The sequence below is a fragment of the Ambystoma mexicanum genome, chromosome 6p (assembly GCF_040938575.1).
Source record: "Ambystoma mexicanum isolate Mex_15411 chromosome 6p, UKY_AmexF1_1, whole genome shotgun sequence".
In the NCBI taxonomy this organism is placed as follows: domain Eukaryota; kingdom Metazoa; phylum Chordata; class Amphibia; order Caudata; family Ambystomatidae; genus Ambystoma; species Ambystoma mexicanum.
The window spans coordinates 333,402,870-333,429,152 of NC_090935.1; the positions used below are offsets into that span (position 1 = coordinate 333,402,870).

The following is a 26,283-nucleotide window of genomic DNA, read 5'->3' on the forward strand; positions in this document are numbered from 1 at the left end:
TTATGTTTTTTCTGAAATTAATTGGAGTTGAAGCGAGAAGGAAGATCGAGTGATTGCTGATATTCAGTGAACTCCCCGTTTTTTGTACTTGTCATTAAACAGACTCCCTTTGCCAAACTATTGAGGTGTCATTATTGATTTGGCGCAAGAGTACAAATCTGCATCTTCATCCATCTCAAGGGTGATGCTACTCATCTTAAAGTGCTGTTTGGAAACCCCCAGTACTATGGGCCGGCTGGGGTCCCTACTTCACACCTCCCTTTCCATAACATGAATACAAGAGCTCTAAATATGCTTTTTGACCAGTGCACAAGGTGCTACTTCCACCAGTTAAGAATAGCTCACCCAATCTGACACCTTCTTATTGTAATACAAAATGGCACTTATTGTAAAAATTAACTGCGAAATCAGAGTAGCAATGTCTGCCCATCTAATTCAACCATTACATTAATGTTGCATTCTGTTGCAGTTTAACTTACGTAATAACATGTTCCACTTCAAACATTTGACGTTCGGTTCATAACTACAACATCAAAAGTAATCTATTTCTACCTTACCTTACACACAAACTAAAATGCACAGAAGGATAATGCAGTGATTTAATCACAATATTGTATCATTGCATGCTGTATCTACTCTGTCTGACGTTTCATTTCATAGCCACTAACGAAACGATTTGGGCCCACATGGTGAGCCTAATTAATTGAAAGTTTAAAAATTCGATTAAGTAGAGAGCAAGGTATATCATTCAAAAAACCTCTAAGGATTTCCTGAGCAAACTTTAATTAAAATTGTCTACTACATAGGTATGTCTTGTTGCAGCTACCCCTTGTGATAGCGAAGAGGCTCACAAGTTTCTCCACAAGCACACATTTGGTAAGCACAAACGATAGCATATCTCCTGTGCTATAATAATGGCCCGATTGCAAATATCACATTAGTTTCCGGCGAGGGACCATCAGTTTGCAACACTCGTTATGATTCACCATCGCCGGGTCGTTACCAGCCCAACAAAGCCTTACCTACTGTCATTCCGTGAACTGCGACCCTCAATGTTTCTTCCCTTTCTGCGACTGGTCACCATGGAAAGGTAGAAGGGACTATTTCTCCCCGTTCCCTGGTGGTGATTTTCTTTGTTTACTTTTTTTAAATCACCTTTTAATGGAAGGGAGAAGGGACTACGTGTAGCCCGTTCTTGCCGATCCATGGCGGTCATTTCTTTTGCTTTTTTTTCTCGAGTTAAGAAACTGCTTTCTCAACTCGAAGCTATAGAACACCAGAGGTGGGAATTGCCAGACTGGTAATGCCCAGTGACTTATATTAAAGCCCTTGCTTCACTCTGGCTTGTAATCGATGCTGTGGGGCATTACCAGATCAGTAATGCCCCCTCCTCGGGTCGTATTGCTTAAATAACACATCTTCTAGTCCAGTGGAAAAGCCTCTCAAGCAAGAGCTATCATTTAAAAAGAAGACTTTGACAGGTTTAGAGGTTTATAATCATTGCCTGCCTATAGCTGAAGGCCGATGCAGGGGTTATAATGAATTCACAACGATTGGCATGAAATAATTCACACATAGTATGTGTGTTTCCTGAAAGTTGTTTGTGATGCATGTGGTTGTCATCCCACTATGTCAAAATGGACATGAATGAAAAGGATCAATAAGTAAATATTTTAGTGTTTCTTTATTTTTTTCTTGCACACAGTGGGCCTCATTATGAGTTTGGTGGTAACCGTGCCGGAAAAACCGGCAGGCTACCGCCGGAAACGTATTACTATTCCCCCTCCGTCATTCCCGGAATCACTGGGGCATTACGACCCCGGTGACCCGGGAATTCTGGAGGCAGAATTCTGTAAGTCCCCATTCCCTCCATGGGGACGGGGACCATGGAAACACTGCTTCCGTCTATGACGGAGCCAGTGCTTCCATTTGTGCCTGCAGGCGGGTGGTGTAAATCCCGCCAGGTCAGAACTGGCGGGATTTGCACCATCCGCCTGCAGTACTCTTAATCAGCTGGTCTGGAAACAACGGTGGCAGTGGTTTTACTGCCACCTTTCTTTCTGGACCGGCAGGGTCGTAATGAGGCCCAATGACTTTCTTTTTATTTGGAAAACGTGAATAATTTTCACACTAAAAAAGATGGGGTGGGGCAGAAGGTCCATTCATTATTCCTTTCAAATATATGTTGACATTTGTATTCAACAAGACCCTGCATTATTTGTGTAGATGATATTTTATTAATTACGATGTTGTAACTCAAACCCTAAATACAGACGTAAACACACATGTTTATCTTCAAACGTTTTTTTTTTTTATTGATCTGACATTAAAGTTTTCTACTTTGTGCTGATTAGAAAGAGTGAGTGTGTGGAGGAGTGAGGCAGGAGACAAAAGCTGCAAGGATGTCCCTGGTCTCAAGCCCCTTCTCTTACCTATCATGCGTGATTCTATTGTACATGTTTTGCTCTATCTCTGACCCTTGCTCTCCTGTCATGAATGTTCTTAGGGACCCTTGGAATCTGCATACTGCTAGAATCAATGTTTGGGTTCCTGCATAACCCCTTTGCCCGGACCACTGCTATGCTGTTATCTATGGATCTGCTCTTTTCACTTTTTGCCCTTTCATGTAGATGCAGGGCCTTGCATATACCCTCTCTCTGCACTTATCTGATCTTAATGTTGCAAGGGAGTGAAAAAGAATCATGCCTCTAGCTGCCTTTCCTCTCTTCTGGCTTTGCGATTGGGTCTTGTACGTCAAAACAATTAAAAATACATATAATGCTAAACAATGTGTGTGTGCATCTCTAGGTGGAAACCGAGTATTGGAAGTGCATATATTTTATTTGTTGGCATGCATTATGGATCAAATCAACTGGAATAAAATACCAGTTTAGTTTCTACTCAAGAAAGTACTGTTTGAAGTCTTTTCATATGTCATGTTGGCAGGTCATGAATGTATGCACAAGTAACTTCATTAACCTCACTTGCACTGCCTTATGCTGTACTCCTTGCAGCTGTGAAGTGGGCGGGAGGCACCCTGGTCATTTCTCAATCTCTGCATCATAGAGCAGCTGGTTTTTACGGGTTCGGAGCTTCATTAGAATGTTCATGTTGCCGTGCTGTAATGCAGCCACAATGTAGACGAACGATCAATGGGCAGCATGTAAAAAAATAACCTCTCAAAAGAACCCTTTAACTGTCTCTCGACCTTGCACCCTTGCACAAGCTTTTATACGGGGGCAGACGCTCCATGCGGGTTTTTTCACTATAGTGCACTCGTTCTGTATCAGCTGGCAGCTGATTGACACCTGCCGCATCTGCCCGAGGTTCAAGAAACAGACAGCACAAGCTAGAGGAAGCAGCCTGTTCCTCTGATCCCGCTTAATATCTCATCCATAAAAACATTAGATTAGAATCTGCCAGAGCTCATGCAGATTATCGATTTGATTACACAGATAACAGTTGGCATTTCAATCAAAACACAGTTATCCAGAGAACACAATTGTCACATGACTGAACGGTGAGAACCTATACAAAACGTGAGTCTGCATTTGCATTTTTCAAAATACGAATCATAAGGTTTACTCTCTTAGCTGGGCTGCGAATGAAAAAGCTGTGCAATGGTTTCTTTACCGAATCCTTCACTTTGATTGAAAGTCTTCTGTACGGTCTGGCAGGAGGAGCCATCCCCGAGGCAGACGCCGCATCGATCCTCGGTGGCGTTGGAACTTATCTCGTAGTCGCAGCCAACATTCTGCAGGAGGGAGAAGAGCAGGGCGTGTCAGACTCGCACGGGATGCGCGTGAATACAGCAGCGCAGCCAGCTCTGCCTGTCTAAACACACACACCAAGGGCAGTGCCTACTGGCATCAACCTCCCTGTCTGCTCGCCAATCACGTATCTTACACGCAGATGTTCCTGCAGCATCGCCGAGAAATCGAAGTCTACAATAGAGATGAGAAGCCCAACTCCCAGGACATTTGATGCAAGATAACAATGACGTGATACTAAGCTGGATACCTCAGTACTGACCCGTTCTTTAAATTCTGAAGCACAATGTGGTATTTAGGGGAGCGGGGTCTATATAATAGGGATGATACGTTCTGATTTACAACGCGTTTTTCAATGGGATTCGCCTTGGGAATCAGGCACATAATCTTTGATCTACTTGACTTGTTGTTTTTATCTTCTTGGTGTAGCAAACTAGCATGTTTCAGGCCACCCCTGCCATAGTCACAGGGTGCAGGTCCTGTATGAAAAGCAGTCCGACCTTGCAAACGATTGTTCTGACCCAAATGACTCAAGGCAGTCTGCTATATCTGATAAAAATTAACCAAGGATGCAGAACATTGGAAAAGGCAGACACATTTAACAAGACGGCAGCCATTTTGTTCAACTATGAGGCATACATTGCTACTATGGAAGTTGGAACTGATCTCCTGTAGCAACAAAGCCATTCCATGGGGCATTATTAAATGTCTGGCATACCGTTTGAGCTCTGCTGCATAGGTTCCTTGTAGTTGTGTTGGTCCAGAAATATTGTTTGTTTTACCTTTTGACCTACACAAAAATACATAAGCACCTATATAAATAAAAGTGCAGCATCATTTTAAAACCCCTGTAGTCTCTTTTTCAAATGTCTTGCACATACCTATGTCATCTCAAATGCATGCAGTGTATGTTCGTGGGTGTGGTTGGGAATATAAAGTAGCTACATATAATAATTCCCCCACTTTGCACATCCTCTCTTGTGCCATACCCATAAAGGCAGGTAGAGAGTCCAGTGCTACTGTTAAATGGCAGGAAGAGATTTACTGTGAACAAATTGAACCTCCGACTGGAAGAGGTGTCTGATGTGAACGAAAGATATTCGGAAATACTTCACAAAGGGTGATGAGATGACAACACAACCTGAGGTCTACATGGGAAAAAGTCATTGGGCCTCATTATCAGATTACTGTTATACCGCTAACATACCGCAAACGGTAATACCGTTACCAGCACTCAGTTCAACGGTATTACCACTGGATTGTGAGTGCCTGCAACGGTTGTAAATCCCCATTCCATGGAGTCTTAGCATGAGGTAAATCAGGCACCTCACCGGCAAACACGTAGTTGACCAGTGTAGTAACGTGCCAACATACGGTAATACCAGCACGTTAATGCCGCACCAGCAAACTTATAATGGGACACATTGACATTGGTGAAGGCCCCTGATGTGACATGTCATACAGAGAAGGAACTGTAGATCGGCTGGTATGAAATCATTCACAATGTATAACGCAGCATCCAGAATGGAAGAGTGAATGAGTTCAGGAATCACTGTCATTTTGAATTGGAGATCTACAGAATTTACGATGAAATAAACAACATCACATGCATGTGACATCCTCACGTTGAGGACGTCACAATGCATTTGTTAATGTTAATGTTAAGTATCTTTTATAGGGCACTTCTCACCCGTGGGCATCAGTATGCGCAGCATGTAAGAGGAGAAGCAGGAAGTCTAGAAAACCAAAGGAGACAGGAAGAAGCAAGGAGGTTAGTCATTGGAATAAAAGAGATACATTTTTAGAGATCCCTTACATGAGAAAAGTTCAGAGCAAAGACGAAGATCAGTGGGCAGCATATTCCACATGCGAGGTGAAATAGAATCAAAGCAGGTGTGGCCAAATCGAGCCAGTCTATAGAAAGGCTGCTCAAGTCTTTTAGTGTTTTTAGATTGGAGAGGACAGGAGATACAGGGTTGCCTATCCTTTTTTTCCGATAAGGAGGTGCTCTGTCACTGAGACACTTGTAAGTAAGGAGAAGAATTTTACAGGTGACACAATATTTAACTAGAAGCCAATGCAGGGATCTATGAGCCTCAGTGACATGATTCCTTCTCGCCAGACCACAAACAGCTTGAACAGCATTATTCTCAGCCACCTGTAATGAGGCCAGGTTGGACGCAAAAGTGCCTGCCAATAGATTATTTCCATAGTCCAGTTTAGACTTGACCGATCAACTTCAAGGTTAGCAGTATTAGTTGTAGAGAGGAAGGGCTTGATTTGCCTAATAAGGCAAATGGTGTAGTCTCTGGATCTCTCCACCTGGCTTACGTGCTTATTCATGCTAAGAGAGGCAGAAACATAGACACCCAAGAGTCTTGACCCAGGGGCTGATTGTGATAGAGCTATCGAAAATGTCAAAGGTGGCATACCTGGGGGATCTAGTTTACCATGGCGTTGGGTAGTGCCCACCATCATAAGTTGATTTTGTTCCTGTTAAGGGCCAGTGAGTTGTTAATCATCCATTCCTCAATCAGAGTAAAGATTGAAGTGATCCTGGACTGATCCCTCACATAGTTGCCAGTCCGCTTGATCAATATCTGGGTATCATCGGTGTAGTGAGTGTAACCCACGCCGATGCTATCCAGAAGATTGAAGAAAGGACGAATATTGAGGTAAAAGAGGGTGGGAGAAAGGCAAGCACCCTGCGGAACCCCGCAAGTAAGGAGTTTGGCAAGTGACTTGAAGCCACCGGAGGCTACACAGGCAGAGCAGGGTCCCAAAAAAGGAGGCCAGCCATTCCAAGGCACTACTGGAACAGTTAACGATGGTCCCCAACCTCTACAACAGCAGAGAATGGTCAACAAGGTCAAACGCTGCAGAGAGGTCGAGAAGCATCAACATAGCAAACTGACCAGAGTCAACAACATGTTACAAGTTGGCCTTAAGGTCCAACAGAGCAGTCTCAGTGCTGTGAAGCGCTCTAAAAACAGATTTCAATGAGCCCAAGAGCCTTAATATGTTTCTGAAGCTGCAGGTAAGCAACCCTGTCCAGAATCTTTAACAAGAAAGTGGCATTGGTGATAGTATGGTAGTTCTCTACGGCAGCCGGATCAAGAGAGAACTTCCTGATAACAGGGGAAATCCAGACATTTTTGAGAGACGCCAGTCGTTTAGAGGTGACAAAGAAGGAATTAACTAATTTAGTGACAAAATGAGCTAGACAGTCAAAAAATGACTTAATTTTAGATGGTAGACAGAGATCAACAGGGCAGGAAGATAGCTTCAGATTGCGGACAATATTGGAGAGTTCAGCTTCCTTTTTGCTTTAAAGTTAAGAACAGGGATAGTGCAATTGAATGTTTCAGTGCACTCAAGTTCCTTGAAATGGACATTGGTCAAGGTGGCATGACCAATGCGTAGGAGAGTGATCTTATACCGAGGGACATTAAGTTTCTTACTAAAGCCCTGTTGAATATCGGAGCACCATTGATCACTTTTTGTGATAGGAGGAGAAGGGTTATATTTATCACTTTTCTAATAATTTTAAAGGTTACATGGGAATGGCGCAAGATTAACATCTCTCCAGACCCGTGAGGTTGGGTTATTTGTTGGGCATAGTAGGTAAAGAATTGTGCAGATGGATTTTATTTTTGAGTCAGTACAGAATGTACAGGAAGGAGGTAACACTTGAATTCTCTTTGTCTTTGTTATTGTGTTGGCAGGGGAGACATCATGGTCTGTATTGTTTTGGAGGCACAGTGCACTGGTGATGAGGCCTGGATGAATCATGTATATATTATTCCTTAGAAAGCATACATGAATGTTTAACAGTACCAGGACAACTAATGGAATTTTATAATACTTTTCTCTGTGTAAGGCTTCTGTGGGATATGACCGGGACACAAGTGAAACAACATATAAGATTTACTAGATGGCCATATGATGTCGGGAAACATAATTATATTTTTGTTTTCTTTTTTCTTTTTTTTCCCTTTCTTCTATGCTGGTGTTTGATTCTTTTTTTGTATTGGCCTGTCTTTTGGGGATGAATACATTTTGATGGGATAGGAGGAGATTACACGTGGGGTTTGCCCTGAAGACGGACAGTGTCCGAAATATATAGGCACACCCATGATATATGTAAAAATACTTTATGATTTGGGAACATTAAACAGTTGTGTACTTTTTATGAATAATGTTCCAGTGCAAACTACTATTCTAGATTGTGGATAAAGTGAACAGATTGTAACTTACATGTGTGGCTCGTTGTGAAGAATTGCCTTATGCAGAGGGTATAAATGCCATGGCTTTTCTGATTATTATTAAATAATAAAATGATGTGGGTATTTGAATATCAAAAAGGGTGGTCTGATAACCAGAACCTCCTTTTGCCAAACTCCATGCCAAAAGCATAGTGAAACATGTCCCCTGTCGCATCAGTCTCTTGGTCTGCAACACCTGCTCTCTAGTGACACAGAGCAGATTCAAAGGTCACAAGGGCCCAGTCAGGCAGCTGCTGTGACAGCAAAATCACAGCTGCGCAGGGGCTGCATTTAAGATATGCACTTCTGTACTAAAACAACATTTTTATGATGAACCCTCAGACTGGCGGCAGTTTCATCGATAAACATAAGCATACCTGTGCTAGGGCATGGCGGCTGAAGGTTCACATAATTATTAAAGTCATATCTGATTCATAGCATCCCAGCATTAACCCCATGAGCTCAGACAGCTCTGGGAGGCTGTTTGTATTCCAGGCTCCTGTCTTTCTGGATTCCAGGTGCCTGCTTGTCTGCATTCACTGGGATATTGTCCAACACAATTAGAGTTACTGCAACTTGATCCGGCACTATTAGCGCCGGATCACAAGTTGCAATGGCAGGGACAGTCCCCATTTTATTGAGTCCTTAGCAATCAATATGGCATTTTTGGCAGAATTACAGTGGCGGTAATTGTGCCGAAAATGGGCAGAAAGATGGCGTATTCACCTCCAGCTTAGAGCTGGTGGCGAATGCTCTGAGTTTTCCCCAAACTCGGGATTGGAAGGAGCAATAATGTGGCGGTAATAGGTTTACTGCTGCATTGTTACTGCTCCACCCAACTCCTGATGAGGCCCAATAGGACAGGATGCCAGCCTCTCTTCATTCTCTCTAGGATGAAAGGTAACCCCTCTTGCCAGGCTTGGCATCTCACAGCCAGAGACAAAGGAAAGCTTGGCCTCAAAGAGCTATGTTCATGACAAAGGCAAGGGGGTTGAACAACAAATAGCCTTTGAAGTTGCATGGTGAGATGGGGGCAGAGGTAGGATAGCCAGGGAACACAGGTCAGTGGGAGAAGGGTTCCTTCAACATACTTTCTGTGAGTGTTCCTTTCCTTCATGTCCCTTCCCCTTCCTGCAGAACAATGCACTCTAGGTATGATCTCAGAACACAAGGATGGGGATTGGACACATTAAAGCAGGCTTGCTTTCCACAAATCTGTTGTTGCCTATAAAAGAGGTTGTCTCCCACTCCTTTTTTAATGTACATTTTGTCCATCCAGAAGATAAGGAAGAATTAATTTTGACCTCTTTTTGGGAGAGTGTGATCTTTCCAAAGCCCTCATTGAGGTGGGGAATGAGTGTTCCAAGGCAAAAGACAGCTCTGCTCCGTAACCACTCACTTGGCATATTGGGTGTGAATCTTGCAGAGGTCTTGGTCCTGCGACATTGCACCAAACCTTTCTAGGCTGAGGGAGCAGTACCTGAAAGGACTCACCCTGTCCTAAAGTCCTTGCGGAGGGTCGTGAGAGCCGGGACTGCCAGGAGCACTGTTCTACTGCATCTCACCAGCTGAACCGCATTCCCACACTCGAATCAAAGAGGTATACCAATGCTGCTTTTGGCACTCTGTGGAACTTTGAGCCACCACTGTTTTGCATGCATCAAACCGGCTCCCTGCTCCATCGTGCCAAATGGAGAACATCACCTGTTCGGCTCAAACATCCAATTCACTGTCGCAAACTCAAACTGATGGCTCTTTGAACCCTTGTCAGATCACCAAGGTTACTGCATTGAATAGCCAGAACTTCACTCTAACCTCTGGAGCATCGTGTCATGCATCGACCCAAAACAGTGGTTAGCAACATCTCAAACGACTCATCAACCAAACCCAGTCTGATGAGCCAGAGAACCATACAAACTGCACAACCTGCCTGCTGCACTTGATCCCAGCTAGCTCCTGCTTCAAACCAACTAGATGTCTCTGGCTTTCCATCCCAAAGGAGGCGATTTTTGCCTCCCCGCTTGACAAATGCAGACTTGCCACTCCTCTTGATCTCACTGCTCTTTCTCTAGCTTTTACCTCAGTAGTTGACCATCTGGTCCCTCTTAAATCCTGCAGAGTTCGCCCTTGGCCCCCCGATCTCTGGATTAATGACCATTTGATAACTCTTTGACTTAAGCAAAAGCAAGCCGAACGTGAGTGATGGGCCACCTATACCATCGAAAGCAAAAGGACATTTCAGACTGCCTCGAAAGGACAAAGGAAATGTTAGACTGCATCTAAACAATACCATCTTGCCATCAAGGAGGCTAAATGCACATTCTACGCTGATAAGGTTAACTTAGCTCTCAATAAACCAAAGGATCTATTTTCATTAGTGAGGCCTCTTTCACCGCAATCTGCACCCCTAGAGGGTATTGCTCCCTCCCAGGAAATGTGCTACTCTCCCATCGCTTCTTCATCAACAAAATTATTAATTAGGAACAACAGTTTGCTTGGCAACCCCACTGGGACCATACCTGTGGAAAGTAGTCCCAAACTGGTCCCTGCCAGGCTGTGGTCCATTTTTCCCATCTACAGTCCTGATCAAATTATCTTGACATCCAGACATCTTAAATCTGCTTCCCCTCTGGACTCTATTCCTTTATTCATGTTGAATGAAATCGTGCGATCCATTACTTCTCTGGTGCCTCAAGCTGTTCATTTTTCCTACAATACATGTACTATCTCTGCGGCCCTTAAGCAGGCACTTGTGATCCCCCTCCTAAAGAAACCTTCTCTAGATCCTACTATTTCTGCAAACTTTCATCCTATCTCTCTTTTTCCGTTCCTCATTAAACATTTTGAATCTTTGGTTTCCCCTCTTCTAAGCTCTTTTCTGGAGAGTCTCAACTTTCTTGAACACTTTTAGTCCGGGTTCCATCTAGGCCAGAACACTGAGAGTGCCCTTTTGTCGGTGGTGGATGACCTTAATCAGATGGTTGATCAGGGGGGTGTTGGTGCTCTGATCCTTTTAGATCTTTCAGCAGCATTCGACTAAGTTGACCATTTCCTCCTGTTCAGCCGTCTATTCTGCGCTGGGCTCTCCAGACTCATCCTTTCCTAGTTTACCTCCTTCCTGGCTGATAGAGGCCAGGTCCTCTCTTTCTCCTCCTTAAACTCTTCTTCTCATACTCGTTCTTGTGGGGTCCCGCAGGGCTCAGACATGTCCCCCACTCTATTCAATGTTTACATCCAGACCCTGGTGCTGCTCATCTATTCCTTTGCCTTCTGCTGCTACTCCTATGCTGATGACACACAAATAATTGTCCGTCTTTATTCATCGTTGGTGGATGTTGCATCTCAATTTAGGGGTTGCTTAGCAGCGGTCGAAGTATGGATGGGCAGCAACTGGCTCAAGTTGAATGGGGACAAGACTGAAGTACTTGTGGTTGAGTTCCCCGCATCTGATTCTCTCTCTATCCCTCCTTCTCCTTCCTCTCTTCGTACAGCTTCCTTCTGGACCCCGGAACTTGGCCCCCTCCTGACTCCGTTGACGGTGGTGAAAAACCTAGGTTTCGAAATCTGTGCTTTCACTGTCCACTGCACCACAAGTCGGTGCTATCTATCAGGCTGGACATCTTCAGCTTAAGGATCTTCGCAGGGTCCTTTGCTTACTTCCCTCTCATCTTCATGTTCCAGTGGCCGCTGCTCTTGTACTCCGCCATATCGACTACTGCAACTCTAAGATCCTTACCCAACCTCTCTCTCTCACCCACCATCTTCAGCTGCTCCAAAATCTAGCCGCTCACGTTGCCACTGGAGCTCTCTTTGGTTCAGATATCTCCCCATGCTTCGTTCCGTTCACTGGTTAAATGTTGCCAAATGTTCATCACTCAAGTCCCTCGGGATCGTTCATCAGCCCTTTAATGGTCTTGGTACAGAGTATTTTCAGGCTACATTTCCCCCTACGACCAACCTGAACAACCTCTTTGCTCCCAAGGCACTTGTCTGATCTCTGTCCCCCTTTTTCGCCTAACTAGGACTTTCAGTTGCAGCAGCTAAACTTTGGAATTCTCTCCTGCTTGAGCTCAGGATTGTTAGAGATCATCTTCGGCTCAGTTATCTTCTTAAGACCCATCTTTTCTAGCTCCTTCCGTTTGGCCTCCTGTTCAATTATCATTGCCAAGATGCCTTTGGTGTATGTGTGCTTAATAAATATCCTTAAAATAACATAACATATCAGCTCACCGCTTAATACTGCACAACTGGCCACATCTGAACCATGTTCGACCCACACTGCAGTACAGCTTGAAACCTGGTTAAACAGTGTCAAACCCCCCAATCACTGGAATAAGGAATTTCAGGGATGCCCTGCCCACCAATCTACCTATTGGCCCCCAGAGACTTGTAAGCTACCCTTGTTGCACCTTTGTCATCAACATATCATTTTTGAGCCATTGTTGCATGTCTTGCCCCCTCTTCCTTCTGCTAAGTATCCAGACTGCATCTACAGTTGTTCTGATTGATCTCATCTCTTTTGCAGGAGTGGGTTTTGATATAGTTTTTTAATAGTTATTGTGTACAATTGATTTATTTAGTGAAGATTGTATATCATTATAGACATTTAATTGAACATTCTTTTATTTCGGAGCTGTGAAACTTTGCTGTTTGGGTTACTAATGAATCATATTCACACCCCTTCTAAGAGTATAGCCAATCCTCAGGCCAATTTACACAAAAAGGCAAATGAGGTAGATCTCTTAGCTGTGTCTGTTTTACCTCTTTGAGTGGGTTACTATTGGTTTGTAGAACTGTGAAGGCAGAATAGGTGGTTTAGCAAGCACACATCCTTATGCAGAGCATAAGCTATTTGTCATACAGCGCTTGGAGACTGCCCCTGGGTGGTAGCGGTGTGCAGTATAAATCAACATAACACAACATACTCAGCCATAATGGGTGAAAGTGAGCTGAGCTGCCTGCTTCCAATTATGGAGAAGACCAGAGAGAGTGAGAATGGCATGCCAGGCAAACATGTAGTATTCTCTCTACTGTAGTGAACAGCTGAGCAAGTGCTCCTGAGATGATGATGCGTGTGCCACTACCTGTAGATTCAGTGCCACAGCCCATGCATTCCTAATGGGAAATACAAGGTATGGCACATTTTGCTGCCCAAGACTTGTACAACCATTGGGAATGCAGGCTAGTTCTCTGCCTGGTTGTTTTTTCCAAGGGGGCACTTCTGCACATTCACGTTATTTAGGGCATTAGGCTGACATTAGTTGTATTATGGGCAACGACAACCTGAGGGCGCTCTTAAATTGTATTACTGGCATAGACTGGCACAGAGAGAATGGGAGTGTCTCCTTAGAATATAGATTGGGCCATAGACCAGATGCTGTCAAGATGGGCAGGCATCCATCTCAGCCTGGGGCAGGAGGCCTACAAAGGTTGTTGGTATAGACAGCCATGATTTGGGTGGGTCACTGTCCCTGCCCCTCCTATCGAGAGAGAGAGAAAGAGAGAGAGAGAGAGAGAGAGAGAGAGAGAGAGAGAGATATATTCAGTGAAAAAACTTTGTTAAAGGGACGTTATGGTTCCAAGTAAAACCGAAAAACCCTTGAAATTCGCCAGTTATGGTAAGCTAAGCAACCATAACTCGCACCACCACCGTGCACTGCTAAGACTAACACCCAGGACATCAAAGATGACATCACAAATGTCATTGATGACATCACTGATGACATCACATGTCTGGCTCACTATTTTTTCTTTTGCTGACATATCTAGGCCACATGGTTTTCTTCAGTAACAGTCAGAAACTAAGAATTTTATTTTATTTGTAGACGTATCCTTCTAGTAGGTTCTTACAGTAATTCCCTTAGAGTACAGTCACATCATATGAAACATATACATATGGGAAAACACAAGCTTGAAAGACAGCAATCCTTTTTGTGCATAAAGATAATCACTAGACTTATGAGCCCTTTCTGATAGTTCTGTTGTTTTTTTTTATGGCTGTTCCTTCCCTGTGGGTCCAATCACATCAAGTGATACATATACATAGGGTAAATAGCAGCAGACAGAGCAATCATTTATTTGCATGAAACTTATCAGTTAAGTTATGAGTTGTTTCTGCTACTACTTGTGCTTTTTTGCTAACTCACTTTCCCTGTATATACCCATATTGGTATGTGTTCTTGTGTCTTTGTATTTTGTCTATAGTAATGCAATTATGTAATACACAGATTTTATTAGCTACTTATTACATATTTCACAGTACACAAAAATCTATTAAGAAAACAATTATCATTTAATTATTCAACATATTAACATTACAAATATCATACCTTCATCTTGTACGCTGCACACAATGTTATGTTTCTGTATGAGTAGCTTAGTATACTAGATAGAACCCCATAATAGGATGCTATTTATATCAATGCATCGTTCAATGCACTTATTAGGGTATATTTCTTGCAATGATTCTTGACACTTTTTTCGCAACATAATAAGAATCCCTTCTACACATATTTCATGAGAAGTACATACACATGTGATGTCATCAGTGATGTCATCAATGACATTTGTGATGTCATCTTTGATGTCCTGGGTGTTAGTCTTAGCAGTGCACGGTGGTGGCGCGAGTTATGGTTGCTTAGCTTACCATAACTGGCGAATTTCAAGGGTTTTTCGGTTTTACTTGGAACCATAACGTCCCTTTAACAAAGTTTTTTCAATGAATTTCATAGGTTTTTAGTAGTGCAACTTAACCATAACGTCCCTTTAACAAAGTTTTTTTCACTGAATTTCATAGGTTTTTAGTAGCGCAACTTAACCATAACGTCCCTTTAACAAAGTTTTTTCACTGAATTTCATAGTTTTTTAGTAGCACAACTTAACAATAATGACTTTGACTTTATATACAAGTCATATGGAACTAACTAGATCTCTTCTTATGAACTTGATGTCCGCGAACTTATTTAATGTTCGCGGACATGTTCGGAGAACAGTACCACTACCTAAAAACTGTGGGGGGGGGTGGTGGGGTATGTTTGATTGTTATATCATAATATAGGAACATTTAACAAATTCAAAAAGCAGCACATAAACACATTATATATAGTAATACATAAGAAATGTAACCCATATATGTAACACACTAACCATTCATTTAAATACAATATGTTCTGAAATGGAATATACCACAAGAAGATAAATTGGCTTCCAACATAATTACCTCACAGACACAACAGAACTGAGAACAAGACCAGACCCACTGAATACATAGGACTTATCTTACCAGAAATAGTAAGTGTACTTCATTTTACTCATATATTTATAAACTTTCTGTATTAGATTAAAAAATATATTATCTTTTCTTTTTTTTCTCACAGAAATGTCTAGTACTCTGGAATGGCTAGAGGACAATTTCCCACATGAAGAAATGTCACAAGATAGTGAAACTAATGGTAAACACTTTATAATATAAACCATTTAAATATTATTATTTTGTATACATTTAACATATATATATTTTTTTTGTACAGAGCATAACAAAATAGAAACTACCTCTGAAGAAGCTGTTATGGAAAACACGCTTGACAACATAAAAGAAAAAATTGATTTATTGTTGACCAATTTTAATAATTTGAAAACTTTTGTTGAAGATCATTTTAAAACAAAAACATCATACCATTGCCCCACATGTACTTGTCCCTCCTCACCATATCCAAGTCAATTATCCCCAAACCCTCTCCATAATCCAAAATGTTTTGATGAGATTTCCATCCCTTCTTCACCTAATACCAATGATGTTGAAACTCCAAATTCTCCTGTTTTTGTTTCTGTTTCTGCCTCACCTTCTCTGTCATAAATTATTAATATATGTTAAATAAAGTATAATTTTTATATTGTATTGTGAATAGTTTCCGTTTTTTTTTTAAAAACAATAAAAGTGTCCGCGGACAGTGCAAGCGTTCTGAAATGTTCGTACATAAACGAAAATGGAGGTGTCCTGAAGAACACCACACCTGTTCGTACTGTTCGCTAGCAAGTTGAAACTGTTCTAAGAACACACGTGGTGTCCTGAAATGTTCGTAAAGAAACAAAAATTAAAGTGTTCTAAAGCACACTATATCTGTCTGTAATGTTCGCTATGAACTTAAAACTGTCCTAAGAACACAATTGCTGTCCTGAAATGTTCGTAAATAAACGAAAATGATGTGTCCTGAACAACAGTACAACTGTTCGTAGTGTTCGCTAGCAACATGAAACTGTACTAAGAACACACGCGGTGTCCTGAATTGTTCATAAACAAACAAAAATTAAAGTGTCCTAAAGAACACGATACCTGTCCGGTACCGTTCGCTAGCAAGTTCAAACTTCTCTAAGAACGCTATTGGTGTCCTGAAATGTTCGTACGTAAACGAAAATGGAGGTGTCCTGAAGAACACTATACCTGTGCGTAGTGTTCGCTACCCAATTGAAACTGTTCTAAGAACACAATTGGTGTCCTGAAATGTTCGTACATAAACTAAATTACACGTGTCCTGAAGAACACTATATCTGTCCTTACTGTTCGCTACCAAGTTTAAACTGTTCTAAGAACACACGCGGTGTCCTGAAATGTTCGTTTCACGTATGACGCACTTTTAATTACTTCAGAACCCGAACAGTGTCCGTAGGACATCAATGCGCATGCGCTAACCAATCTCCGTGCACTTGGTGTCCTGCCGACAGGCGCTTCCTTCGCAGACTAGTTCGCAAACAGATCATATGACCGCGTCCACGCTCATCGTGTGTCCTGAAATGCGGACACTGTTCGTGTCCCCGAACAATTTAAAAGTACATTTTCAGTTAATCCATAATATTTTTCAATAAAATCTCACCATGGCACAAGTCCCACATAGCAATCTTGAGTTTCTATATACCTTTTGAAACTTTCCGATCCTTTTTTTGTGTTCGATCTGTCTGCGCACAGTGCGCATGTCCGCGGACCGCGCACAAACACCCCTATAGAAGACCACGCCCAAGAGCTTATTCCCATTGTGTTTCTGGCTATTCTTCAGAACACAGTGATTTTTGCTGCCACCTGCAGACTACACCATCATCGAGATGGCATCCTTGGCTGCTGAACTGCCACTTGGTGCTGCACCTGCTACAACACCACCCCCTCCACCACCACCACCTCCCCAAGGGCCTGAAGAGGGGAACAGGACTGAGGATGCGGAGGAGGAAGAAGAGGATGATGAGAATGAGGTAGAGGAAATCCCTACTACCCGCACTAGGCGTGAGTCTTGGGTGTGGCGGTTATTTACCATTCATGGGAATGGTCCTAAGGCTCGTGCGAACCATGTTACCTGCAATGAGTGCAAAATGATACTCAGTCGCGGGAAGCACAGTAACTACAGCTTTGGGACCACTACTATGAAGTGACACCTGAGGTCATTTCACTCTGGGGCTATTCGCAGGGTTGTACCTTGCGAAGAACGTAGCAGGTTGATTTCCACTACTTCATCCTCTGTTTCTGATCCTGTCACCACAAGGACCACCTCTGTGGGACAGAGTCTTTCTCAAGCTGCCTCACAGGCCATACAGAATGCTGATGACCCTTACCTTTCGAGGGTCACAGTTGTATGTATGTACTGTGACACAGTACTCTGCAGGGGGGAGCGACTTCGGAGTGCTTTTGAGACTATCGTCTCAGAGCACGAGAAGACCTGCTCACTCCCCAAATAAAACCCACTCTACATCTTCCTCTCTCAGCTCGCCCTTTCGTATCCCTGTGGTTGGTGTCCCCCCCTTTACCCTCCTTTACCCTCCTCTTCTAGTGTGTCGTGTCTGAAAAACCAAACAAAATACAAAATTACAAAAATCAAAAAAAAATAAGGCTCTTTTCAGAGCCGCCTTTCCCAGTTAAAAAATAGAAGTGAAAATAAATGAAGCAGGGCTTTTTGTATTTTTTAGAAGTCTGCGGACAGTTCGCGAACATTAAAAAAATTGGGTTGCTACTCCATCACAAACATTGTAATTTTCTCTGGAAAGAAGTGGTGGGTCTGAAAAGAGCCTTTGGGTGGTGTTTGTAAGTCAAAAATTGTAAATGCTTAACATCTACTTCAAAATCGTTGTTGTAATTCCAAAAAAGGTCGCAATGCATTTTGTACATTTCTCAGAAAAATCTGATTGCCAGCATAAGTAAGATGGACTCCATCTCTGCGAAAAATGTATGTACTACAAAACATAATATTTTCATTGTGAAAAGAAGAAATGCCAAAATCTCTTAGAAAGCCACAAACAGCCTTATTAACATTGTGCCTTGCTTTTTCCATTTGTGGACCAAATGAAGAAGAACGAAGCCACATTTGTCTTTGCGCAATCCGTGAAAATATCACTTGAGAATTAGGAAACATGTCCATAACCTTCCTAAGTCCTTCTTTCATAGCAAATTGCAAAAAAATTCCAGTCACATGTCCTAAACTGTTCCCTAGACAATGAATTACAATTATGTCTGGATGATGCTCTGTCTCCAAAGTAGCACAGAGAGGTAGCAAGTCCAACCACTTCATTCCACGTACTCCATGCCAGTGTACTTCCACATGTGGGTATCCAAGATCTACAGCTACTCCACAGCTTTCAGCATGCACCTTCAACCAATGTATCCACGAATCTCCTAAAATCCAAACAATCTGTTTTCTGAAACACACAGCCATAGCTATCTTTTGTTCTCTCAGCAAAAAGAGTATCTGAGAAAATCTCTCCTGGCACAACACACCCACCAAACTTTCCTGACCAATCCCTTTCAGTGCTTATTCTCATTTGCATGACTTCTGAACCCAAAAATCCCCGGATGTAACTCCCGATGTCCGCGAACTACCGCCATGTCCGCGGACATATCGTAACATGAACAGCCCTTCTACCATTTCCACTACACTCTCTCTGCCATTCCCTCATTGGATGTACCTCAAAGATCACATGACCATGCACCAATCACATTCAAGATCTCTACATCTAACTGCATCATCATAGATCAGCACTGCAAATGTACTCTGAATCTCTCTGAGTACAAGTGTCATATCATTGGCAAGCAGCATCTACCAGAAATACTGTACAAGTCTTCAAGATTTCTACTTGCAGCTCCATGCATATCCATATGCATGAACACAAACTTCAGGTATGCATATTTTCTGTATAGTAGATGACATAGCTCTCAACCATTTTTGTTTTACAGGCGGGTTAAATCACCCGATTTTGTTTTTGGCGGGTGAGACGCCCATTGGAATGAATGGGCGTGCAGGAGGCTTGGCGGGTGAGTCTGCCCTTTACAAGGCGTGTGACACCCGCCAAAAGCGTGTGAGTTGAGAGCTATGAGATGAACACATTTTCAAACAGACTTTTACCTTGTAAAATCTGTAAAATGAATTTACTGTACTTTTTTCAATTTCCTAAAATCAACTATCACTTATAAACCTTTATACTTTTTACTTTCTTTATACACACACACTCAAATCATGTTAAACTAACATTTTTTAAATGAAATATATAGACTACATATATTCAAACAAAATTGCATGCAAACACAATCTATGTTTAAACCTTTATAAAAATACTTATACAATTTCATATTTTTTGTTTTTATTTATTTATTTACTTAATTACTTTAAATTAGACATGACATTGAGGCGCTATTACCTAGAACAGTTTACTTACAGAAATAGTGGTATTCACTAATATATTATAAATTTCACAAGACGTAGTAAAGATATTTTTTTTTTGCTACAGTTAGTCATTAAATACAATTTGTTCATTAAGAACATATCATATGTACTGAACTGATGCAATGTATCTTATGTAAATAAATTAGTTTAATGGTTTTACAGAAGGCACTGAGGATTTCAATTAAAAAAATCAATATCTAAATTAAAAACAGTGCTATATACAAACAAAGTTACTAATTTGAAGCTTTTACAATTGCAGTGAAGACCAGTTTCCTGAAAAGAAGCAGCCGAAAAAGTAAGTAAAATATCACCATAATATTTGTATTATTAATCAAATATACTATAACATTAATACAAGCTATTTTGGTTTCTTAAAATAGAGATTTTGTACCATTTTGTCCAAATATTTCCATGTCTTAAACAACGATTTACAGCCAGATTAGCCAACTGAACCACTACAATTTTCATATTATAGAACAAACAACTGTTTTAATTGTATACATTAGATTTACTATTTGTACTTTTCCACACCACTAGCTTACTTTTTTTTGTCATCTGAACCCCAGTTTAGTAACACATAAATTCAAGAATACCTATCCCTACTAGTTTTAGTTCCCAATGCACAATCACACACCATTACATACATCTTTATCATCTTACTCAAACACTCATGCACACAGAACACATACATTCCAGAACACCCCAACCCATATCTGCTTTATTTTCTTCAACAGACCCTAAAGAATGCCTACCAAAAGACAAGTCTGTAGAAAGCAACGCAAAAGTAGAGCAAATGAAAATAAAGGTGTCCAACATAAGCATCCATCTCTAGCAGAATTTGTAAAAAAAAGTTGAAACAAAACAGCTAATACAATCATTTAGTGAAACACAAGAAGTTTCAAGTACAACAACTTCGCTTCCTCTATCAAAATGTAAAACAAACCAAAAAACAATTAACAGAAAATCAGCTATCAGTACAGATAAAACTACTTCTTCAAATTTTAATATAGTGCAAAGTAAGCATACCGAGAAAAGTATTTTAGCCAACATATACCGTCACAAAGTCCTTCAAAATCTTATAAAAACAGGAGAGAAATCAGATTCAAAGCTTAAAACCTATCGTAGGAAATTAATCTTAGAAGCATTGATGGAAAGTGCAATTCTTCTCAAAAGAAATGTATTTATTTTACTGTTAAACAAAATGAAACCACTAACAAAACTAATAACTAAATTACAAAAAAGACTTCTCAATAAGTGAAATGTCAACAGAAAGAACTTCTTAAGTATCTGCGGAGGTGAATGGAATCACACTACGAGCACAGAACCATATTTTAATGAAGAAGCGTACAAACAAAAGCAAACAAATACAATTGCCATAAATAGCAGTGGTCTAGGTTATGAAAAAGTGAATAATACCATAATGGAACAAGAAGTACTCCTTACAAAAATATGCCCTGAAAACTTAGAATTACCCCTCCATTCAACTGAATCAGAACGTCTAGTGTACAAATGGCCATGCACGTCAATGTGTAACATTCCCAAACAATGTTTCAAATCTTTACACCAATTCCTCAATAAATATGTAAAAAGCAAAGACAAAATCAAAATTAAATTACTGCAAAATATAGATACCTGTCCAGTGCGCAAGTACACAGGACTACAAGGACATTCATTGGCCTGCATTACAGGACCTACTTGTAAAACCACTTTCCATGATATCAAAAGGATATCAACACATCATTCAACTATAAGAAATCTAGTCTATAAACTGTACTATGCTAAACGTCCGGCTTTAGCACTAGCAAAGTTAAATAACATCCTTCTACATGGTACAGCAAAAGACCTACTTGAAGAAATTCACTATATCCAGAAAAAATATTTTGGAAGTGAAAGCCATTTACAGAATGAAATAGCTTTAAACCAATTAAGCGACAATTCTACACATGGCAACCTTTTGCTAAACACATACAAAAAAGAAATACTAAAATTTAAAAGTACATCAGCTGAAGTACCAAATCATGTATGTGTATGTTGCCGTAGAATTTTTTATAAAAGTAACACAAAAACAGTGCACCTATCATACAAAATAGAAGACAATGAAGATTCTAAATGGTTTGAATTAGCTCTCTACCTTCTTTTCTAGCAGAAAACAAATATGAAATAACTGAGCCCTTAATACTTTGCAGTTATTGCACTACAAAACTTGACAACAACCAAACTCCTTCACGTTCTATCACAAATAATTTGGAATTATACCCAGTACCAAAACCTCTACAACAACTTAATTTATATGAGAGCATCATAATTCAAACAGTACACCCATTTCAAGCAATAATACGCCTTCAACCAAAAACAGCAAAATTACCTCCCTCTGAATTGGTAAAACTCATTCATGGAAAAGTAGTTTATTTACCATTAAATCTAAAAGGAAATGTGCATACTCTAGGAGTGCAACGTCCAATGCAGCAATCTTTAATTATATTAGTAAATGGAGTACCTACAAAAGACAAAAAAATATGGCAACAACTGGTAGATTTACATAAAGTTAGAGAAGCCCTGCAATATCTTAAAGAGAATAATGAATATTACAAAGAAATTAATATTGAAGAAAACTTGAAAGATACAACTGAAATAATTCAAGAAACACAAGAAGCTGGTCAATTTGAGCTACTAGATCCTGCTACAATATCAAATACTTTAGACCATTATACAATTCATCCTTTGCACTGTAATGACACCGTACAAGATGTACTAGAAACTTACCAAATGCGTCAAACAAAAGGATCGCCAATCAGTATATGGGAAAAAAGTATAGAAGCACGTGCTTTTCCTCTACTCTTTCCTACTGGCAAAGGAGGAAGGTATGATGATAGACCTATTCAAATATCAGCTTCAGAATACCGCTCATTACGGATGTATTCTGAAGATCCCAGATTTAGACAAAATGTGGAATACATAATCCACCTACTCTTTAAAAGTGAACTAGCAACTTTATGTTACGGAGTTGCACACATATTAAAATCAGGATCACACTTTCAAAATATGACAGCTACACAATTATTAGAGAAAGTGCAACAAAAGGATGAGGTTTTACAATCAAATATTACAAATCTATTAGCAAATATGCGTGGTACTAAAGAGTACTGGTTTCGACATCATGGAAATGTACGTTGTATGATCAGAAACCTTGGCCCACCCACTTGGTTTGTTACATTAAGTTGTGCAGAATATGCATGGGAAGATTTACATGATTTCCTACGCATATCAAATAAAAACAAAACAAACATAGATATTCTAACACCTGGAGACCTTTGTTCTTTGGATCCTGTTAATGTTTCAAGATATTTTCACCATCGCTTCATTGCTATGCTACATTTTATTTGTAATAAAACTGTTCCTCCCCTTGGAGAAGTGCAACACTTCTTTTGGAGAAAAGAATACCAAGCCAGAGGAGCACCAAGTATCCACATGCTTTTATGGATTAAAGATGCTCCTAAATTTGGTCAAGACAGTGATGCCACTGTTTTACAGTTTATTGAAAAAGATGTCACTTGTGAAATACCATCAGAAGCCACAAATAGTGATCTTCGTGCACAAATTTTACAATTTCAAAGACACAAATGTGGAAAATATTGTCGTCGCAAATACAAAAACAAAGGCAAATACTACACCAAATGCCGGTTTGGTTTCCCTAGACCAGTTACAAATACAGGTCAAGTAAACAACCTGATGTCTTCAGTTAGACATAGTGTGAAAGGTAAGTCACCTAAAATTACATATTACATAAAAAGAAAAGAAGAAGAAAAATATATCAATGATTATAATGCAATCATTGCCCACTTATGGAATGCAAACATAGATGTGCAGTACATTGCAGACAATTCTACTGCAGTTGCACGATATGTCACAGCATACTTAACAAAAGCAGAAAAGACAGAGCTCCAAGACCTCTGGAATGACCTGTCATCAGATAAAACAGTATCTCAGAAATTATACAGCTTGGGCATAAAAATGCTCACCCATAGAGAATGTGGATCTTATGAAGCAGCTGATCGTTTAACTGGTACTTCATTGTATGGTAAATCTGAAAATATAGTATGGCTAAGTCTTGGTCCAGCTAAATCTAGAAAAAGAGTTCTAAAATCATATGAAGATATAGAAACAATAGCCAAACATGATCCCAACAGCCAAGACATTTTAAAAAAACAATTTATTGGACACATACTACCCAAACAGAAGTAATACTTTGGAAAACATGAGTCTATACCAAATAGCCCAAAACTACACATACAAAAATAATATGAAACCTGATGAAAAAAAAAGGTAAATATAGAGTGACAGACTGTGAAGGCAGCTTAGTTAAACTCACTAAACCAAATTTAATTAATCATATCAAATTGTCATTGAAGACTCCTCAACATAAAGAAGTATATTACATGTCCCTGCTGCAACTCTTCAAACCATGGAGAAAAGAAGAACAATTACTAGATAACTATGACTCATATGAGGATGCTTTCAAAGCAAATGAAAGCACTATAACTGATGTAAACTTTACACAGTACAAAACAATGTTGCACAATGAACAGCAACATGAAGAAGAACTCCAAGCCCAACTAGATAAGGATACTCCTGACAGTAGTCAACCTTCTGTAACGGGAAGCCAAGAACCACTGGGAGAACCACTAATAACAAATGAGGCAGACTTAGCTATGATAGAAGTAGAAAACACCATGTGTTAGTATGAAGATAAGGAAGACTTAACTATACTACAATCAAAACTAAACAATGAGCAAAGTAGCATTTTTCAAGAAGTGACAAAACAAATTGCACATGGTGTAAAACATGAAAATAAAGAATGTTCCTGCCATAATTATAAACCTATACTACTGTATGTCAGTGGTGAAGCTGGTTCTGGCAAACCATTCCTAATCAAAATCATTAGTAAGTTCCTTCAACAATTGACAAACAACAAACTGTCAGCTGTTGTCACTGCCCCCACAGGTTTAGCTGCCTACAACATAGGTGGTGTTACATTACACTGATTACTACTATTACCAGTAGAACACCAGAACAAATTAGACTATTACAAACTTTCTGCAGAAGCTGCAATGGAATTACGCAGAGTATTGAAACAAATGAAAATGCTACTAATAGATGAAGTGAGCATGGTCTCCAACCTGATGTTAGCTTTGATTCACCTCAGATTACAAGAAGTACTCAAAACAGACTATGAAGAGCTCTTTGCAGGAAAACACATTATTGTTTTTGGAGATCTGCTTCAATTAACACCAGTAAAAGGTGAACCTATTTTTAAAACATTAGGGCACAAACTCTGCCGTAAAACTGTTGGCAGCATTGGAAATGTCAACCTTTGGCAACATTTCCAATACAGAGAATTAACAGAAAACATGCGCCAATCTGCAGATCTCACTTATGCCAACATTTTAAAAAGTTTCAGAGTTGGTATACTTTCTAAAGAAGCAGAAGCAACATTGAAAACCCGGCACATTAATGCACTTTATGGCGATAATGCATGTGCTACAGATGTTATGGAACAATTAGCCCACAAAAATGTCAATTGTATGGCCTTAATGCCAACTCTTGCAAGCTGTCTCAAATTCAATGAAATAATGTTAAGTAAAGAAATGCAACCAATAATGGAAATTAGCGCCACAGACAAACTAGATGTACATGGTATGACACTACCCATGTGTGACCAAGCCACAACAAAACTAAATAATTTAGAAAAATCAATCTCAAACATAGCAGGCTTAGAAAAGATGTTAAAATTATCCTTAAATTGCAGAGTAATGCTTAAACGTAACCTTGACGTGGACCAAGGACTAGTTAATGGAGCACTGGGTACAGTTGTTGGCTTTCAAACATACCCACGTGACAACAAAATTCAGTTTGTCAATATACTCTTTGACAAACTTTCAGAAGTAAAACGGATAGGACGCTCAACAGCTAGATTCCTTCTCTTCAAAGATATGTATGTACGCAGAGAACAATTTTCTCTAACTCTTGCATACGCAGTCACGATTCATAAATCACAAGGTCTTACCCTAGACAAAGCAATGATAGATATTGGTAACACAGTCTTTAAAGAAGGCATGAGCTACGTAGCACTATCACGCTTACGTACACTTGACGGTCTATTTCTAATCAACTTTGATGCAAGTAAAGTAAACGCTGATATTCCTTGCATTTTAGAATATAATAGACTTCGCTCAGTATACACTCCCCATCTAAACACATATTCTGTTCCACAAAAACTAAAACGTTATAAAAGAAAACTAAATCAAACAGAAATGCAACAGGACATCACTGCAAATCCTCCAAAGAGAGTAAAAGAAACTAATACTTCATCAAGTACCACAAACAAAAAAGAATCAATTAGAGAAAGTAAACCAGGTACTTCTTTAAAGAAGGAAGACAAACTCCAAAAAAAGCAGTTAGATACAGAACTACCTGGACCATTTAAATTCTCAAATATAGTTGGTGTAAGTTGCTATGCAAATGTAGCAATGAATATTCTATTTCAATTACCAC

General features: G+C 40.1%; 1 protein-coding gene across 1 annotated transcript in view; it reads right to left on the reverse strand.

Annotated features, from left to right (window-relative positions):
* Nucleotides 1–26,283, reverse strand: part of ADAMTS12 (ADAM metallopeptidase with thrombospondin type 1 motif 12) — a 4,001,072-nt gene that overhangs the window by 984,620 nt on the left and 2,990,169 nt on the right. The window contains exon 14 of the mRNA XM_069627090.1: nt 3,634–3,754. Coding sequence (XP_069483191.1) covers nt 3,634–3,754 — 121 coding nt within the window. The remainder of the gene's footprint in view (nt 1–3,633; nt 3,755–26,283) is intronic.